Below are 16,006 nucleotides of genomic sequence, written 5' to 3'. Positions count from 1 at the left end.
GAAGATATTTGTAATACATGTAATAAAGCATTATTACCAGTAATATATTAAGAACCTCCTATAAATCAATACAAAAAAAGGACTAACAACCCAATAAAAATAGGTTAAGGATTTAAACAAGTAATTCCTAAAACAGAAGTCCACATGAACAGTGCTCAATAGTTTGTTAGTGTCATGGTCACTGTGATGTGCCTCCCCAACTCCCTTCAGCAAGGCGTCACCTACTACTTGGGGCAGAACAAGACTTTTCCCTCTCCCTGGGGACAGCTCACATCCAATCAACATGGAGGTATAAAGGCCAGCTCCCTTCCTCCCGATTTGGGACCACTCTGAAGGACCATCTAGCCCCAGAGCTTCCCATGGAGTTGGCTGAGCTTTTGTTGAGACTGCATCACAGCTCAGCTTTCCCCTCTGCCTCACCCTGCTTTTGTCCCCTTTGTTTCACAACAAAGTATATATATATATATATATATATATATATATATATATATATTTTAAAGATTCTATTTATTTATTTTTAGAGAGGAAAGGGAGGGAGAGAGAGAGAGAGAAACATCAATGTGAGGTTGCTGGGGGTTATGGCCTGCAACCCAGGCATGTACCCTGACTGGGAATCGAACCTGCGACACTTTGGTTCACAGCCCATGCTCAATCCACTGAGCTACGCCAGCCAGGACAACAAAGTATATTTTTCAATCTGATGGATGAAAAAAAACAGGTTTTCTCATTACAACTTTTATTTCTTTTAATTCTAAGAGTTGTGGATTGGCTTCTTCAGATAGCAGGCTCTGAAACAGATTAGCACATAGGAAATTTTTGGACAGAAATGAGAATGTTCTTTACAGCTTATTTGTAATAGACAAACAGGTCAGTAGATGGTACAATCATGCTATAGAATACAAGGTAGTAAGTAAAAGAAATTAAGATACATTTAAAAAGCAAGTTGTAGAATCACATTCATAAAATGATCTACTTATGTAAAAAGAAAATCCTAACTATTTGTATATGTAACTGTACAGCAAAAGGCTGGGGAAGATTCCCAGCGCATTATGTAAGGGATTGCCAAGGGGGAGAGTGGCGAAGGTGGATTTTCACATTTGACTTCCATATTTCTGTCTAGAGAGCCTATATCGTTGTATTGAATATTACTTGTGTAATTAAAAAGAAGCAACTGGAAAAAAACAAATTCAGGTGTTTGGGCTTTTCTTTCTCATGTTTCATGTCTTTCTCCGCCTGTTTGATCCTGAAGTCATGATTTGCATGACCTAGAGGAGCCCTTCACCAGACCCTCATGAGAACATGAAAGATTTGAGAATGCATTTGGTAAACCACTTTCTGCCTTATTTGAAGTGGTGGCTTTTTATATTGATTAAGGGCCTCAAAATTCCTAAGGAACAATGTAAAGGGGACATGAAGGCTGGATGTTCAAAGCTGAGGGCCTTGTAATTTAAGGGAAGGAATGCCATCTGGTTGAAGGTCTGGGTTTCTGGTGGAGAAGGCTGGGACAGTTACAGGGACCTCCTGGTTTGAGAGGCCTACGTTAAGTCCTACCTGACTGACAATCCCGCTGAGCTCCCCTTCCAACATCTTCACTTGGCACTCCAGTAATTCAATGTTGCTTAGGGAAGTCTGGTATTTATCCCTGTAGAGGTTTAAGCTTCTTTCTAGGGAGACAATCTTGTCCCCGGCCAAGGCGAGTTTCTCCTGTGCCAAGTGGAGCTTCTCCCCTGTGCTCCCAGTATGATTTCCAATTTCCTCCTCATAGAGAGTCACCTGTTGGTGCAGGAATGAAACCACATTGAACCCATAGAAGCATCTAATGAGGAAAGAATGTGTCTCTAAGACTCCATGCAGAAGAGTCTTATATCTTAACTCATCTTAAAAAACACAGACACGTAGAACAGACCCAGCGCAGATCTAAAAGCTACAATATATAATATCAGATTGTTAATGATTAGAAATATAAAAGGTTATCCTATTTAGACGGTAAGCTTCTTAAAGGCAGGGACCATATCTATTTTCCATTCGGCCTGGCACATAGTAAGAACTTCATAAAGACTTGTTAGTTGATTAATAAGGAATAAATTTGTATAGTTCTATTTTGTAAGGGCTTGAAATGCCAGCATTCTCTCTTCCCTAGGTATTCTCTAGAGGTCTAATTTAGGAAATGTAGAGCACCTTGTGTACACAGGTCCTTGTCAGCAAAGTTCCCTAGAGACAGTGGGGGAACATGACCCGAAGTTCCTCTGGGATTTGTACAATCTTTATTTAGATTCCTTTTCTTCCTAATCAATTAATTAGCCAACCAACTGACATATTTATTGAATGCTCATGAGCAGTGTCTTGTGTGTTGAGGGGGTACATAATATTATACGACATAGGCTCCTCACTCAGAGTTTATAAACTCTGACAATTTTGGGGAGAGATGATTTAAAATTAGCAAACAATTGTACATAGTGGAGAGTGCTAAATTACATGGCTTGAATTACACGTATGGAAGGAGTTAAGAACAAAGAATTGCCAAGGAAGCCTTAACTTTGATTCAAATAGTTCAGTGTGGAACTAAAATAGAACAATGTTCTGTTGGTCTAAGCTCGTTATAGTTGCTGCCTGCCATTTGAGATTCTTCTTAGGAAAGGATTGCTTAGTTGGAGGTGTTTATTAGGTAAGGAGAAAGAGGAAAGGAATATTTTATATTCAAACGTTTATAATAGAAGCTGCCAGTGGCCTGCTCATATGCCCTTGGCACTCACCGATCCTTTGCATGCTAAATGCATTCCAGCCACAAGCATTTTCAACTCTGTCTAAGAGATGTTCTGGCCCTAGGGGCCCACCCACGCAGAGGAGCACAAGGCAGGTTACAAGTACTGGGGTGTTAATACTCTCAATGCAGTTCTCAACCAATGACTGGGTATATTCTACACCATTTCCCCGAGTTCTCCAGGGACTGAACCCCAGCTGTCTACCACAATGGTCTTACTAGCTTTTCTTTTTGGGCTCCCTGTCCTTTGACTTACTTTCTACTCTCTCACCCTGCTTCCTAGGATCACCTCCTGAATTAACTACCAATATCCATCTCCTTGTCTTGGGGTCTGCTGTTGGGAAACCCAGTCTTACTCAGAAGTTTGATGCTTCTGAGTAATAAATATTGAGGGAGTTTGGCAGAATGCCTAAAGTAGTTTTCCCAGTGCTTTCCTGGTTTGGGATCGGTATCGGTGACTGTTATTGCTACTGCTACTTGCTGTATCACTTCTTCCTTTCCTCATTAGTTATAGCACCTTGACTTTATTTGGGACAGCAGTGTACTTCACTAAAACAGCACATTTCATTGGCTCTTTAGCTGTAGCCATGTGATTAACTCTGGCCACTGATACATAAGTGAAAGTGTGTGGGGCTTTTGAAGTGTCCTTAAAAGGGAGGCGTGTGCCTTTTCTTCACATTCCCCAACCTCATCCTGATTATTTGGATCAAGGATGTGATGGTTGGAGCTCCAGCAGCCATCTAAAAAATGGAAGCCGTGAGCTGGTGGTAGAGCTAAAAGATAGGACCCTCGGTACTCGATGACACAGTTACCGTAACAGTCCTAGACCTTTTTTTATATGTCATAGAAAAAAACTATCTTATTTAAGTGCTATTACTTGGGAGTTTTCTGTTATATTCAGCCAAATTGAATCACAACTAACTCAGGGCCACTTTATCCAGGCTGGACTCTTGTTTAAATTATAGTGAGTTTTGAGTTTTAACAACAGTCCTGTGTTAACTTTATTACACCATGATTTATGCTCACCAGTTTTGTTCCAGATTATATTTTGTAGGGTATCCTTTCTCAGTTCCTTTCCCACCCAACCCTTTTTAACAAATTCTCATTGGCCATAATATTCCCTTTAAAAAATTCTGTGTTCTTTAAGGCCCCTCAAAAAGCCCCCGGAGTTAGTCCTTAAGCAATAGCGCACACACACACACACACACACACACACACACCACCATCACTATCCAAGATAGGCCTTGGAAATTTATCTTTAAAGACAAAGGAAGAAATGCCAGGGGAGGCTGCCCGTCCCATTACTTAGAGCCCATGGTTTTACTGATGCCAGTGCTGCCATTGCTCAACTGGCTTAAGTTCTTTTATAGCTTTGGTCTTTGGAATGTATTTGGGATTCCATAAGTATTCTCTCTTTGGTTTAAAAAACACAGCCCTGGGACGTGCATAGAAATGAACGTCCAGAATACAGTTAAACTAAGTCTAGATGATCTCAAACTCCCATCTGAACAAAATGACTGATCTGGTATTCTCAGCGACTGACTCACACTCAATATCTGGTTATATTATCAACTGTGCCAATGCCAGGAATTTATAGATTATCAAAACTTACTTTTTATAAAAATGGTTCATTTAATAGACCTTATGCCCTTTTTTATGACCCTCAGAGACCTAGACCCTTTTACATTTAAATTGCAATGGTAATAAAATGGAACCCTGGTCCTTCACACATATCATACACACAAGTGTGCACACACACATGTATCACATACCCCACATGTATTAATACTGGAGCTCTCACCCAATTACGCCATTCTGTTTAGTTCTCGCTGCTCGGCTTCAAAAAAAAATTAAGAATTAAAGAAGGAAAGTTGATAAAACCTGCTCGAGATGTTGCAAAGCGCCCCTCTGTAAATCCAATGTTTGCTTCCTAGTAGGCTTGGCCTGATTTCTGTAGGTACATGGGCACATGAGAAATTTCCAAAGTAAGTCTATCTATACCTCATCTTCTTTCATTTTGCAGTGATGGTGAAGAAGAACCAGGTCAGAAGTCTGCTTCTCTAGGACAGACTGATACTGCAGAAGGGAACAGTAAGAAGTCTGCAGCTCCTCTGTGCGAAACTCCAGTTCTTGCTGAAGGGCCAGCAATTTTTTCTTGAGCTGTTGGAGCTGTCTCAGATGGCACTGTTTACTGGGCCCAAACTCCATCTGTGATTCCTCGAATGCTAACGCTTGCTTTTTATTCTGCAATCGAGATCAAATATACAGAAAAGGCTTTAGAATACTGCTAAGTATGCATTCATTCTTTAATTTTTTTTCATTTGTTCAACCATTTACGTCCACCATTCACATCCATCTACCTATCCTTTTATCATTTCATCTACAGGGAACTTATTAAATACTTTGCTTTATTCACAATGAAACACCATTTTGTATTTCTACTCCATAAGAAGGATTTAAAAGAAGAAAAAACTCCACAGTTTGTTCTGACTATTTAGACCTACCATTCATCTTATTTAGGTCAGAAGAAAAAACACACGTGAAGGACCTAGAGAGTAGTATAAAGATATATGTGATAATATGTTTATGTTTTGTCTTCACCTATAAAGATAACACAGCTGACCTGGAAGGTAATGGATTTCTGGTCACAGTTCTTGAACTAATCTCAATTATTAATAATGCCTAGATCAAAGGGTAAACTCCTAGGTGAGCTTTTAAGGAAACAGGTTTCTGGATGGTGGGAAATGGGGGGCAGAGATACTCTTCAGGCCTGTCTCTGTCCCTCCTCCTGATGGAAGATGTAACCTTGCGGATGTTGAGTGAGTGTGTGTGTGTATATGTCAAAGAAAGACAGAGAGAGAGGGATGGAGGAAGAAAGAGAGAGACAGAGATGGTGGATGAGGAGAGAGGGAGAGGGAGAGAGAGAGAGAGAGAGGAGAGAGAGAGAGAGAGAGAGAGAGAGAGAGAGAGAGGTCAATCTCCCTGCCAATCCACAATTCCCCTGAAATGCTTCTAGACCCATCCTACATTTTCATTCATTCCTTCAGTGAACATATGTTGAACACCTACTTTGCATCAATATTTTGTTGGTAGGATATATCCCTCAATTGTTTCTCTAGAACAACTGAGATATTTACATTGATGTGTCTATATTTTCTTGCCCAACATGCTTGAAGACATATAGAAGAGAAGTGGATGATGAGGGTGGCCTGTGGGTAGCCCTTAGCTCCTCTCTCTGCTTGCTATCATTTTATTCATTCTTTAAAACCCTGTCCAAATCCTGCTCTCCTTCCTATTTTGCCTGCAAAGATGTCTGCATCAACACCATAGACCTTATGGGGATGCCCTTAACATGACATTTCACATTCTGCCTTGCATTGTAGTGATCTCTGTGTATCTCATATGGTAAGTAGCTTATAAGTTCCTGGAGGGCAGGGGCCATGTCTGCACCTAGAGGGCCTAGATTAGAGATTCATACACAGCTAGGTATTGAAAGAGGGAAGGAACTAACATAGAGAATGAGCACTCTCATTGGTTCCCATGAATTTGAGCATGTAGCCTTGGCCTCATTTATGGAGTATTTTCAGACTTTGAAAAAAATTAACTGTTTGAAAAAACCCAGTTTGATTGAGATATACTTTATATATCATAAAATTCAACCATTGTAAGTGTACAATTTAATGATTTGTAGCAATATGGAGTTGTGCAATCATTATCACAACTCAGTCTTAGAACATTTCCATCACCTCAAAAAATCCCCTCATGCCCATTGGCCACTCCTGTTTCTACCCTCAGTTCCAGGCAACCACTAATCTGCTTTCTGCCTCTACGGATTTACCCTTTCAGACATTTCATATAAATGCAATTGTATAAAATGTCATCTTTTGTGTCTGTCTTCTTTTACTTAGTATAATGTTTTTGAGGTTCATTCAGGTTCTAGCAAGAACCAGTATTGTGTTTTTTGTATTGCTAAATATACCATATTTTGTTCATCTGTTCAGCAGTTAATGGATATTTGGATTTTTTTGGCTATTATAAATAATGCTATGAATATTAACATAGTAGCTGTTGTGTGAATATTATATTTTTATTAAATTGTTCAGCAAATATTATGGAGTACTTACTATATGCTGAGCACTGTACTAGGTAACAGGGATACAGAAGTCTATAAAACATAGAATTTCTGCCTTTATGTAGTTTGCACCTAATGGGGGTGGGGAGGGAGAGAAAAGAGAGGGGGGGAATCAAACAAATAAATTATGTAGTGTATTAAAAGAACAAAGTGCTATGGAGGACAGTGAAGCAGGGGAGGGAGAGGAGGAATGCCAGGATGGAGAAAACTGTAATTCTGAATTAAGTGTTTTCTTGGAGGACCACATTGAGAAGGTGACGTTTGAGCCAAGACTTGAGGGAGACAGGGAAGGAGCCTGGCGGGAGTCTACAGCAGGAACACTTCAGGGAGAAAAAACAGCAAGTGGTAAGGCCTGGAGGTGAGAGGAGCCCAGCGATGTTTGAGGAGTCACTTGTTCTGGCTGAAGCAGAGAGAGCAAAGGGGAGAGTGGTACCAGGTGAAATGAAAGGAAAGGAAGGTGAGGTTCTCTAAAGCAACATATACCATTCTAAAGACTTTAACTTTTCTTTTCAGGGAGGTGAAAGACCATTGGAGGGTACGGAGCAGAGGAGAATGACCTGATCTCCTTTAGATGTTACAAAGGACATGCTGGCTGTTCTGTTGAAAATCAACTCTAGGGAGGCAGAAGCAGGAAGACCAACCAGGAGGCTACTGCAAGAATGAGGGCAAGGAAGATGACAGCTTAGACCAAGGTGGTAGCAAGGTGGTAGAAGGTGGAAGAAATGGTTGGATTCTAGATATATTTTGAAAGTAGAGCCCACAAGAATTGCTACTGTGTTAGATGTGTGATGGTGGGAGATGATGGTCATCCAAGGCAAGATGGCTCTCAAGTTTTGGTCTGAGTAACTGGAGAGATGGGATTTTAATGAGATTGGTTAAGTAAGAGCTGAGACCCAGAAGAAAATCCTTTCTAGTGAGAGTGGATGGAGGCAGCACAGACAAGGGAGGCGTAGTCCAGCTCAGAACCAGAAAGTTTACAGCTGATTGTGTAGGTTCAATCTGATTTACTCTTTCTGGCTCTCCTGGAAGTTTATTTCATCCTTAATGCCTCAGACAGAGAAGACAGACAGAAAATATTTGCACACTATAGCTACCTGTGAGTTTAGAGGAATCAAATTTCAAAGACTTGGAGAAATGCCTACACTCATTTGAGACCTATTAAATTTCTACATATTTATCCTTAAGTATTCAGAAGATTATTTTTCTTAATTCTAAATGAATAGAAAATGACATGCTATGGATTAAGCCTTCATATCACTTATATGTGCCAAAGAGCAGTATCATAAAGGCATTAATGCATTTCCTATTGCTTCTTTGTCTTCTTTTTAAAAAGTTTTCTTTCTAATGAAGACAGGCATTTTATTAGATTCTTCTTTAACCTTTAAACTAAGACCTGGAGAAAATGAGCAAGTTGGAAATGATTTGATGGAAGTCTGATTAATTCTTAGAATGACTATTGAGAGTTGGAGATGATTCTGGAGGCCATCTGGTCCAACCATGTTTCTCAGATTTCTATCCAGACCTCAACTGTATGTATGTATGTATGTATTATTTTTAGAGAGAGGGGACAGGAGGAAGAGAAGAGAAATATCATTTGGCTGCCTCTCACATGCTCCCATCTGGGGACCTGGCCCACAACCCAGGCATGTGTCCCGATCAGCAATCCAGCTGGTGACCTTTTGGTTTGCAGGCTGGCGCTCAGTCCACTGAGTAACTGAGCCACTGAGCCACTAAGCCATGCCATACCGCAACTGTTTTAAAAGATGGAGAGCACTGGCCACCTGTAGGAATCTGTTCCCATATTTAGTCAACATTTTAGCTGTACTTATGGTCAAAGAAATTATAGCTGTTGCCCCCTCTGTGCCTATGTGGCCACTTGATCACAAAAGGAAATTAATTGGCCTGGCATGATTTACTTTTGAAAAGTCACATTGGTTTCCACCCATTACTCTGTGCTCTTCAAGTTGATGCTAACTGATTGATGTTAAGTTCCATATTTTCCCTGATATTGAAGTTAAACTGACAGGTCTATAATTATCAGGATTGTCCTTTTTCCCTTTTTAAAAAGATGAGCACTTCATTTACCCTTTTTCAATCTACAGGGACTTTCTTTATTCTCTGGAGTTCTCAAAAATAATTGCTAGCAGCTATGTAATAACACCTGCCATTCCTTAAGTACTCTTCGAAGTATGTCATAAGGCCCTGCTGATTTGCCCAAAGCGGTCTTTTCAAAATACTTTTTAACCATTTTATTCCCTATTTTAATTTTAAATAAGCATCTTCTGTCTCAGGCTGGAATTGCTCTGATAACCAGGTCTCTGCTGATACTTTTTCTTCATTTAAGAACTGAAAGTCTCATATTTTTCTGTCATTGTCATGAACATCTTTTCCTTTTTGAGGTGTTGAGATATTTCTCTTGTAACTCTGTTTTAACCTTAAATCACTAGATAGGTTTATCTGTTGTATTTTATACCTTCTACAAATTGCATTTCTTACAACTTTCTTGAATGTGGAACTGTGTGTTAAGTTACAAGCATTTCTTTTGGATGCACCTTCATGGTTTAGAACTTTTCTCATCAGTGATCTCTGCTTACCAGAGATTCACTTCAAAATGAACTATTTTGAAATAATTTTAGATTCCAGAAAATTGCAAAAGTAGTACAGGCAGTTCTCATGTACTCTTTTTAAAAAAGATACTATTTACTTATTTTTTAGAAAGAGGGGGAGGGAGGGGGAGAGAGAAAGAGAGAGAGAAACATCGATGAGTGAGAGAAACACTGATCAGCTGCCTCTTGCATGTTTTGACTGGAACCTGGCCCACAACCCAGGCTTGTGCCCTGACCTGGAATAAAACCTGTGACCATTAGGTTTGCAGGACCATGCCTAACCTACTGAGCCACACCAGTCAGGGCAATTCTCATATACTCTTCATGTAGCTTCCCCTAATGTTAAAATTTTACATAACCGTAGTACATTTGTCCAAACTAAGAAATTAACATTGGTAGGTTACCATTACCTAAACTAATACTTTATTTGGATTTTATCAGTTTTTCAACAAATATATTTTTTTATGTTCCAATATTCAATCCAAGATCCGACATTGCATTAATATTTAATATATTCACTTAAATGTTTTTTTCATTCTCAATGATTCAAAGTGATATCTCTGTGATAATTTTCATTGGAAGTCTATTAATTACTTTTATCTGCAGAAATGAAAGTTCTTACAGAGTTTTATGCTAAAAATAATGTCCTTCTTACACTTCAAAGATGAGTTTGACAATCTGAGCCCTACTGAATATCAGGATATTCTCCCCATGCTACCACCAGGGCCAAAGAAGTCTGGGAAATTGTTCAAAGAGGCCCTTCCTTTTTCTAGTTTGACCATCACAATATCTCTGTTGTTCTTTCCTTTCGCTTTAATTGAGGCCCTCTTTTGATTCCTGGTCAGGGTGGGGACCAGAGTAAAGCAACTGACATGCAATTAACAAGAAAGCTCTCAGTCTCAAAGTTGAACAACTGCAGGGATGGCACCTGAGAGTGAATGCCCCTTAAATTTTACACTTAGGCACTTCACTTGCTTTCCCTTAGTCCCAGCTCTGTTCCTGGGTTTTAGAACACAGTGTATTCTTGATTTACAAGATCATGTCATTTTCTTTCCTCATCACCCACTCCTTTCCTGCCACTCCTTCAGTTACACATAACATCTGATACAATATTTTAATTGTCTAGTATAACTGTGGTCCTGAGCTCTGACCTCCTGCTTAGTTCCCCAGCTCCTTGTTAGATATCAGTCGATATTTCAGAAAGTCTTGGGTTTCCCCTTTGTTCCCATATTACATTTCCTCATGGGAGGCAGATCTTGCAGGGATTTTCTGAGTGGATGAGTATAAGTCTACATCTAATTGTGTATTTGTATGCAGAGTCTGCAATTTAAATTCTGCACTAAGTGCTAGGAAAAAAAGAGCCTGTTTTAAAGCTTGTTTCAAGCTGTTAGACCTTCTGGGCAATTAGAATAATAAAATGTGACTTAATATCTTTCTCCTTCCAAGTTGCCAGGTATTTATAAGCCACATGGCTTTCCCTGACTTGGGGAATAAATAAACTTGTGACAGCAATGGTGAAAATATTCTAAAACATTAATATTTAGAAAGAAGTAAATTATGGTAATAGCCTTCCTGAGATCCATTTAAAAAACCAATGGATTTCTCTATATTTGTTGTGACTTACTGGGGAAAGGACAGCAGTGCTCAGTAAGATAAGGTAGAATTGCTTTGTTTGTAGCATTTTTAGGGCATTACAGAGAAACAATCTGTGGTTTCTACAGGGAAGTGGTAAGTCCTGGGAGAACTCTAACATGCACAATGAAGAGAGACCAGATCCTTGACCACAAATGTTGAAGAAGATGGCGGTTGCTTACACAGCATCTAAGAAGCTAACTTGGGGGTCCAGCACTATTGCTGTGCAACCAGTACCTGCTTTATGGTTGCCAAGAACTCAAATCCCTAAACGGAAATGAAGGCTACAAAGTAAGGAATTCTTGGAAACCCAAAGTATTGAGAGAGCTTTGGGAAAATATTTTCCAGCTGGCCCCCTAGCTTTTGTGGATAAATTTAGAGACTGGTTTAAGGACTTAGTGCCAGAGTTTCCAAAGACAGAAAACCTTAGGCTGAAGTGAGGTTGCTTCAGCTGGTGAACTGCTTAGGCAACAGATAAGTATTAGCTCAAAATCACAGTCTCAATTAAGGTGACCATGCCAGGAGGTCTTTCTGTTCGCATATGTGTAGGACAAGTGTTACTGAGTATCTTGGCTTGAGCACTACTGGAAGCAAGCCCTGTGACAAGGAACAGAGTATCAAGTAGTAGTTTACATGAGAGGTGATCTTAGGAAACTCAGGTGGTGGAGCAGGACAAGAAGACAAGGAAGGGAAGGAAGCTGTGAAAGGGTGTGTTATCAAGTTAGTTACCACTGTGGGCATCTGGCATTGGGTTCCATTGAGGAACTTGGGAATGGAGCAAAGAGCATGCTAGGAATTACCTCTAACTGAGGGGTAGGGGAGATAGGTTATTTAATTCACCAATTCTCCATTAGTCATTGATTGGGGGCTGCTTCTAGAGGCATTAACTCTTCTGCATTTCAGCTCATCCTATGATTGGGTTCTTGCATCAAGGAGAAAAGCTGAAGGCAGAGAGCTACAGGTGTGGCAATGAAGAGCACCTGCTAAAAAATACCAATGATGTATTTCACAGAACTAGAATAAATAATCCAAAAATGTATATGGAACCACAAAAGACCTCAAATAGCCATAGAAATCTCGAGGAAGAACAACAAAGTTGGAGGAATAATGTTATCTGACTTCAAACTATACTACAAAGCCATACTAATCAAAACAGCATGAACTGGCATAAAAGTAGACATATAGATCAATGGTACAGAATAGAGAGCCTAGAAATAAACCCACACCTATATAGTTACTTAATATTTGACAAAAAAGACAAGAACACACAATGGGGTAAAGACAGTCTAGTCAACAAATGGTGTTGGGAAAATTGGACACATGCAAAACAAAAAACAAAAGAAGAAACCAGACCACCTTCTTATACCACATACAAGAATAAACTCAAACTGGAGTAAAGACTTAAATATAAGACTCAAAACCATAAAAATCCTGTAAGAAAACATAGGCAGTAAAATCTCAGACATTTCTTCTTTCTTTTTTCTGATGTATCTGCTCAGGCAAGGGAAACAAAAGATAAAATAAACAAATGGAGCTACATCAGATTAAAAGGATTTTGTACAGCAAAGGAAACTATCAACAAAATGAAAAGGGAACCTATTGAATGGGAGGACATATTCATCAATGATACATCTGATAAGTGGTTAATATCCAAAACTTATAAAGAACTCATACAATGCAACTCCAAGAAAAAAAAACAGCTCCCACAAACAATCCAATTAAAAAGTGGGCAAGTGATCTGAATGACACTTCTCCAAAGAGGACATACAGATGCCCAATGGACATGTGAAAAGATGCTCAATGTCACTAATTGTCAGAAAAATGCAAATTGAAACCACAAGATATCACCCCACACTTACCAGAATGGCTCTCATCTATAAATCAACAATCAACAAGTGTTGGCGAGAATGTGGAATAAAGGGAACTGCTGTGCACTGATGGTGGAAATGCAGATTGAAGCACTCATCATGGAAACCTAATGCACAGAGGTGCTTCAAAACATTAAAAATGAAACTGCCTTATGACCCAGAGATTCCACTTCTGGGCATATATCCAAAGAAACCCAAAACACTAATTCGAAAGAATGCATATATTTGAGGCATACCTCCGTGTGCCTCAAAACATTAAAAATGAAACTGCCTTAAGACCCAGAGATTCCACTTCTGGGCATATATCCAAAGAAACCCAAAACACTAGTTTGAAAGAATATATGCATTCTTTTTTTTAAAAATATTTTATTTATTTATTTTTAGAGATGGAAGTGAAGGAGAGAGAGAGAGACAGACAGACAGACAGACAGACACAGAGACACACATCAATGTGCGGTTGCTGGGGGTTATGGCCTGCAACCCACGAATGTACGCTGGCTGGGAATCGAACCTGGGACACTTTGGTTCCCAGCCCGCGCTCCACTGAGCTACGCCAGCCAGGGGAATATATGCATTCTTATGTTCATTGCAGCATTATTTATAATAGCCAAGATTTGGAAGCAGCCCCAGTATCCATCAATAGATGAGTGGATAAAAAAGTTGTGGTACATATATACAGTGGAATACGACTCAGCCATAAAAAGAATGAAATTTTAACCATTTGTGACAGCATGGATGGACCTAGAAGGTATTGTAAGTGAAGTCAGTCAATCAGAGAAAGACAAATACCATATGATTTCACTGACAAGTGGCATCTGAAGAACAATATAATGAACAGACAAAACAAACAGACTCATAGATGCAGAGAAGAAACTGATGGTTGTCAGAGGGAAGGTGGGTTGGGGAACTGGGTGAAAAAGGTGAAGGGCTTGAGAAGTACAGATTGGTAGTTACAAAATAGTCACAGGGCTGTAAAGTACAACATAAGAAATACAGTAATAACTATTATTATATATGTAATAACTTTAAATTGACAGGTGGGTACTGGAAATAGCAGGGGGAATACTTTGTAAAGTATGTGACTGTCTAACCACTATGCTGTATACCTTAAACTAATACAAAATAATATTAAATGTAAAAAAACGCCCAAACTATGAGCAGTGACACCTCTGAGCAGGTGGGAGGATTGTTACTTTTTGTTAATTCAGAAGTTTGTTTAAGATGCATTAGAAGATGCTGTTCTCCTTATAAAACTGTAATTTGGTCTTGCAGGGCAATGGCCACAGGTGGTGCAAATCCACAGGTGTGAAAGGCCAGACAGGGACAACACAAAGCCTCAGATGTAGATGACCTTGGAGACAGCTAGATTGAAAAGTCCTGAGGGCAGGATGGGGGCATTGTGTACGAGAGAGAGAGGGGGGATGTGTTTAATTCTCTCAGTGCTTGCTCAGCAAATGCTCTTGTGGAAGAACTTTCTGTTATTGTTCCTGTCAACAGAAGCAGAGTGGAAGTCACGAGACCAGAGGTGGGTAGGAGCTGCTGAAACCCTCACATGGCTGCTGTTCATCATCGCCTCCTCCACACAGAGTTGATTCTCCTGCAAGGTCTTCCCCTGTCTCCTGCAAACATCATGTAGATTCTTGATGTCAACTTGCAGGCTCAGGAGCTTGCTGTTCAGGCTGCTCACTTCTCTGTCTCTTTCCCCTCCCTGTGCAGTCAGAAAAACAGAAGCATCAATTATGAACCATCAAGAAAATGCTTACTTTCATTCACTTAACTGGTTGACAGAGACTTTAAATTTGCTGAAAATTTGTCCATCTTCCCTCTGCTGTTATTATTCATTCCGTGTAACATTTACATATTCTCCACTTTCGAGGTGTCTGAGTGCTCTGTATTATTCAGACAATTACTTATTTAATTAATCTTTGCCCACTGCTGTAGGTGCATCACAGACACTTCCCCGTTTTTCAAGAGGAAGCCAGTGCCTAGAATAATTCCAGGCACCTCGTGGATTGCCTATAAATATTAATGGCTCTGCCACTGATAAAATTAACATATTGAGATGTCAGATGAACTTGTCAAGACTAGAGAATCAGTGATGGAGTTGATGTGGATTCTGAAGTCTCTTAACTATCGCTCCTACCCACTAAACTAAAAGACCTCCCTCACCTGCAAACCTAGTGCTTTTTCTTTGGAGACATATACCAATGAGAATAAAAGTAAAATCCCTGGGCTGATTATATAAGATCATTGCCTTTGAATATGAGTGAAAAAGATTAGTTAATTATTGCTAGGTCAGAACGGAAGTTAGCGATCGAGATCATTAATAGAGTGTGAAGCATAGCAATTTGGTGGGGTTAGGGTGTGGAGCTGTGGTAAGGGGGGTGCTCCATTACCCTAGGGTGCCAACTTCGACTCCCAGTGTTGTGGGTGGCTGCCACCAGTGTGAAAAGAAATTAGGAAGTAGCCCTCTGTGAACCTGTCCAGTGCTTTAGTCCTAACGCTGTGCACACTGTTCATAACACTCATGAGGACAGGTACTATCCACCACTTCTGAGTTTCAGATGTTGGAACTGATGCTGGTGCTTTTATGGTAGGTACCTGTCTTATGTTAGATTACTCAGGGCAGGCTCTAAGGTGAGGATTCATGGCACCTATTAAAGAAACATTCCCAAGAGCAATTAGGAAGCAAGTGGGGGAAGCAGGATAAGGGAAGGGGAAGAAACCAAGCAAGGGCAGGATTTCAGACATAGTCCTGCAGGCAGTAGCGTTAGCCTGATCCCACGGGGAAACCTGGAGTGTAAGTTACACCTCAAAGTCTGTCCTGATCAGGTGCACTGAAAGCTGGGCTGTCAGACTTGGCATCAGCCAGTCAATGGCTAAGGGCAGCTGCATGGGAGGTAAGCAGCCAAGGACTTCCAGCTTTCTGCTCCTCTGGGCAAAGTGACCCCAACAGCCTAAGGGCAATTCTTCTAAGAGAGTCACAGGTGTCAAGGCACACAAGCCA

General features: G+C 40.1%; 1 protein-coding gene across 1 annotated transcript in view; it reads right to left on the bottom strand.

Annotated features, from left to right (window-relative positions):
* PMFBP1 (polyamine modulated factor 1 binding protein 1) overlaps positions 1-16,006 on the bottom strand; it is a 52,318-nt gene that overhangs the window by 27,987 nt on the left and 8,325 nt on the right. The window contains exons 3-5 of the mRNA XM_028501914.2: positions 14,552-14,707; positions 4,763-5,005; positions 1,552-1,773 (exon numbers count right to left, since the gene is read on the bottom strand). Of these exons, the coding sequence (XP_028357715.1) occupies positions 1,552-1,773; positions 4,763-5,005; positions 14,552-14,707 (621 nt within the window). The remainder of the gene's footprint in view (positions 1-1,551; positions 1,774-4,762; positions 5,006-14,551; positions 14,708-16,006) is intronic.

The sequence above is a fragment of the Phyllostomus discolor genome, chromosome 12 (assembly GCF_004126475.2).
Source record: "Phyllostomus discolor isolate MPI-MPIP mPhyDis1 chromosome 12, mPhyDis1.pri.v3, whole genome shotgun sequence".
NCBI lineage: Eukaryota > Metazoa > Chordata > Mammalia > Chiroptera > Phyllostomidae > Phyllostomus > Phyllostomus discolor.
Note: the sequence above shows the minus strand (reverse complement) of the source record. Positions and strands in the feature narration are given on the sequence as shown.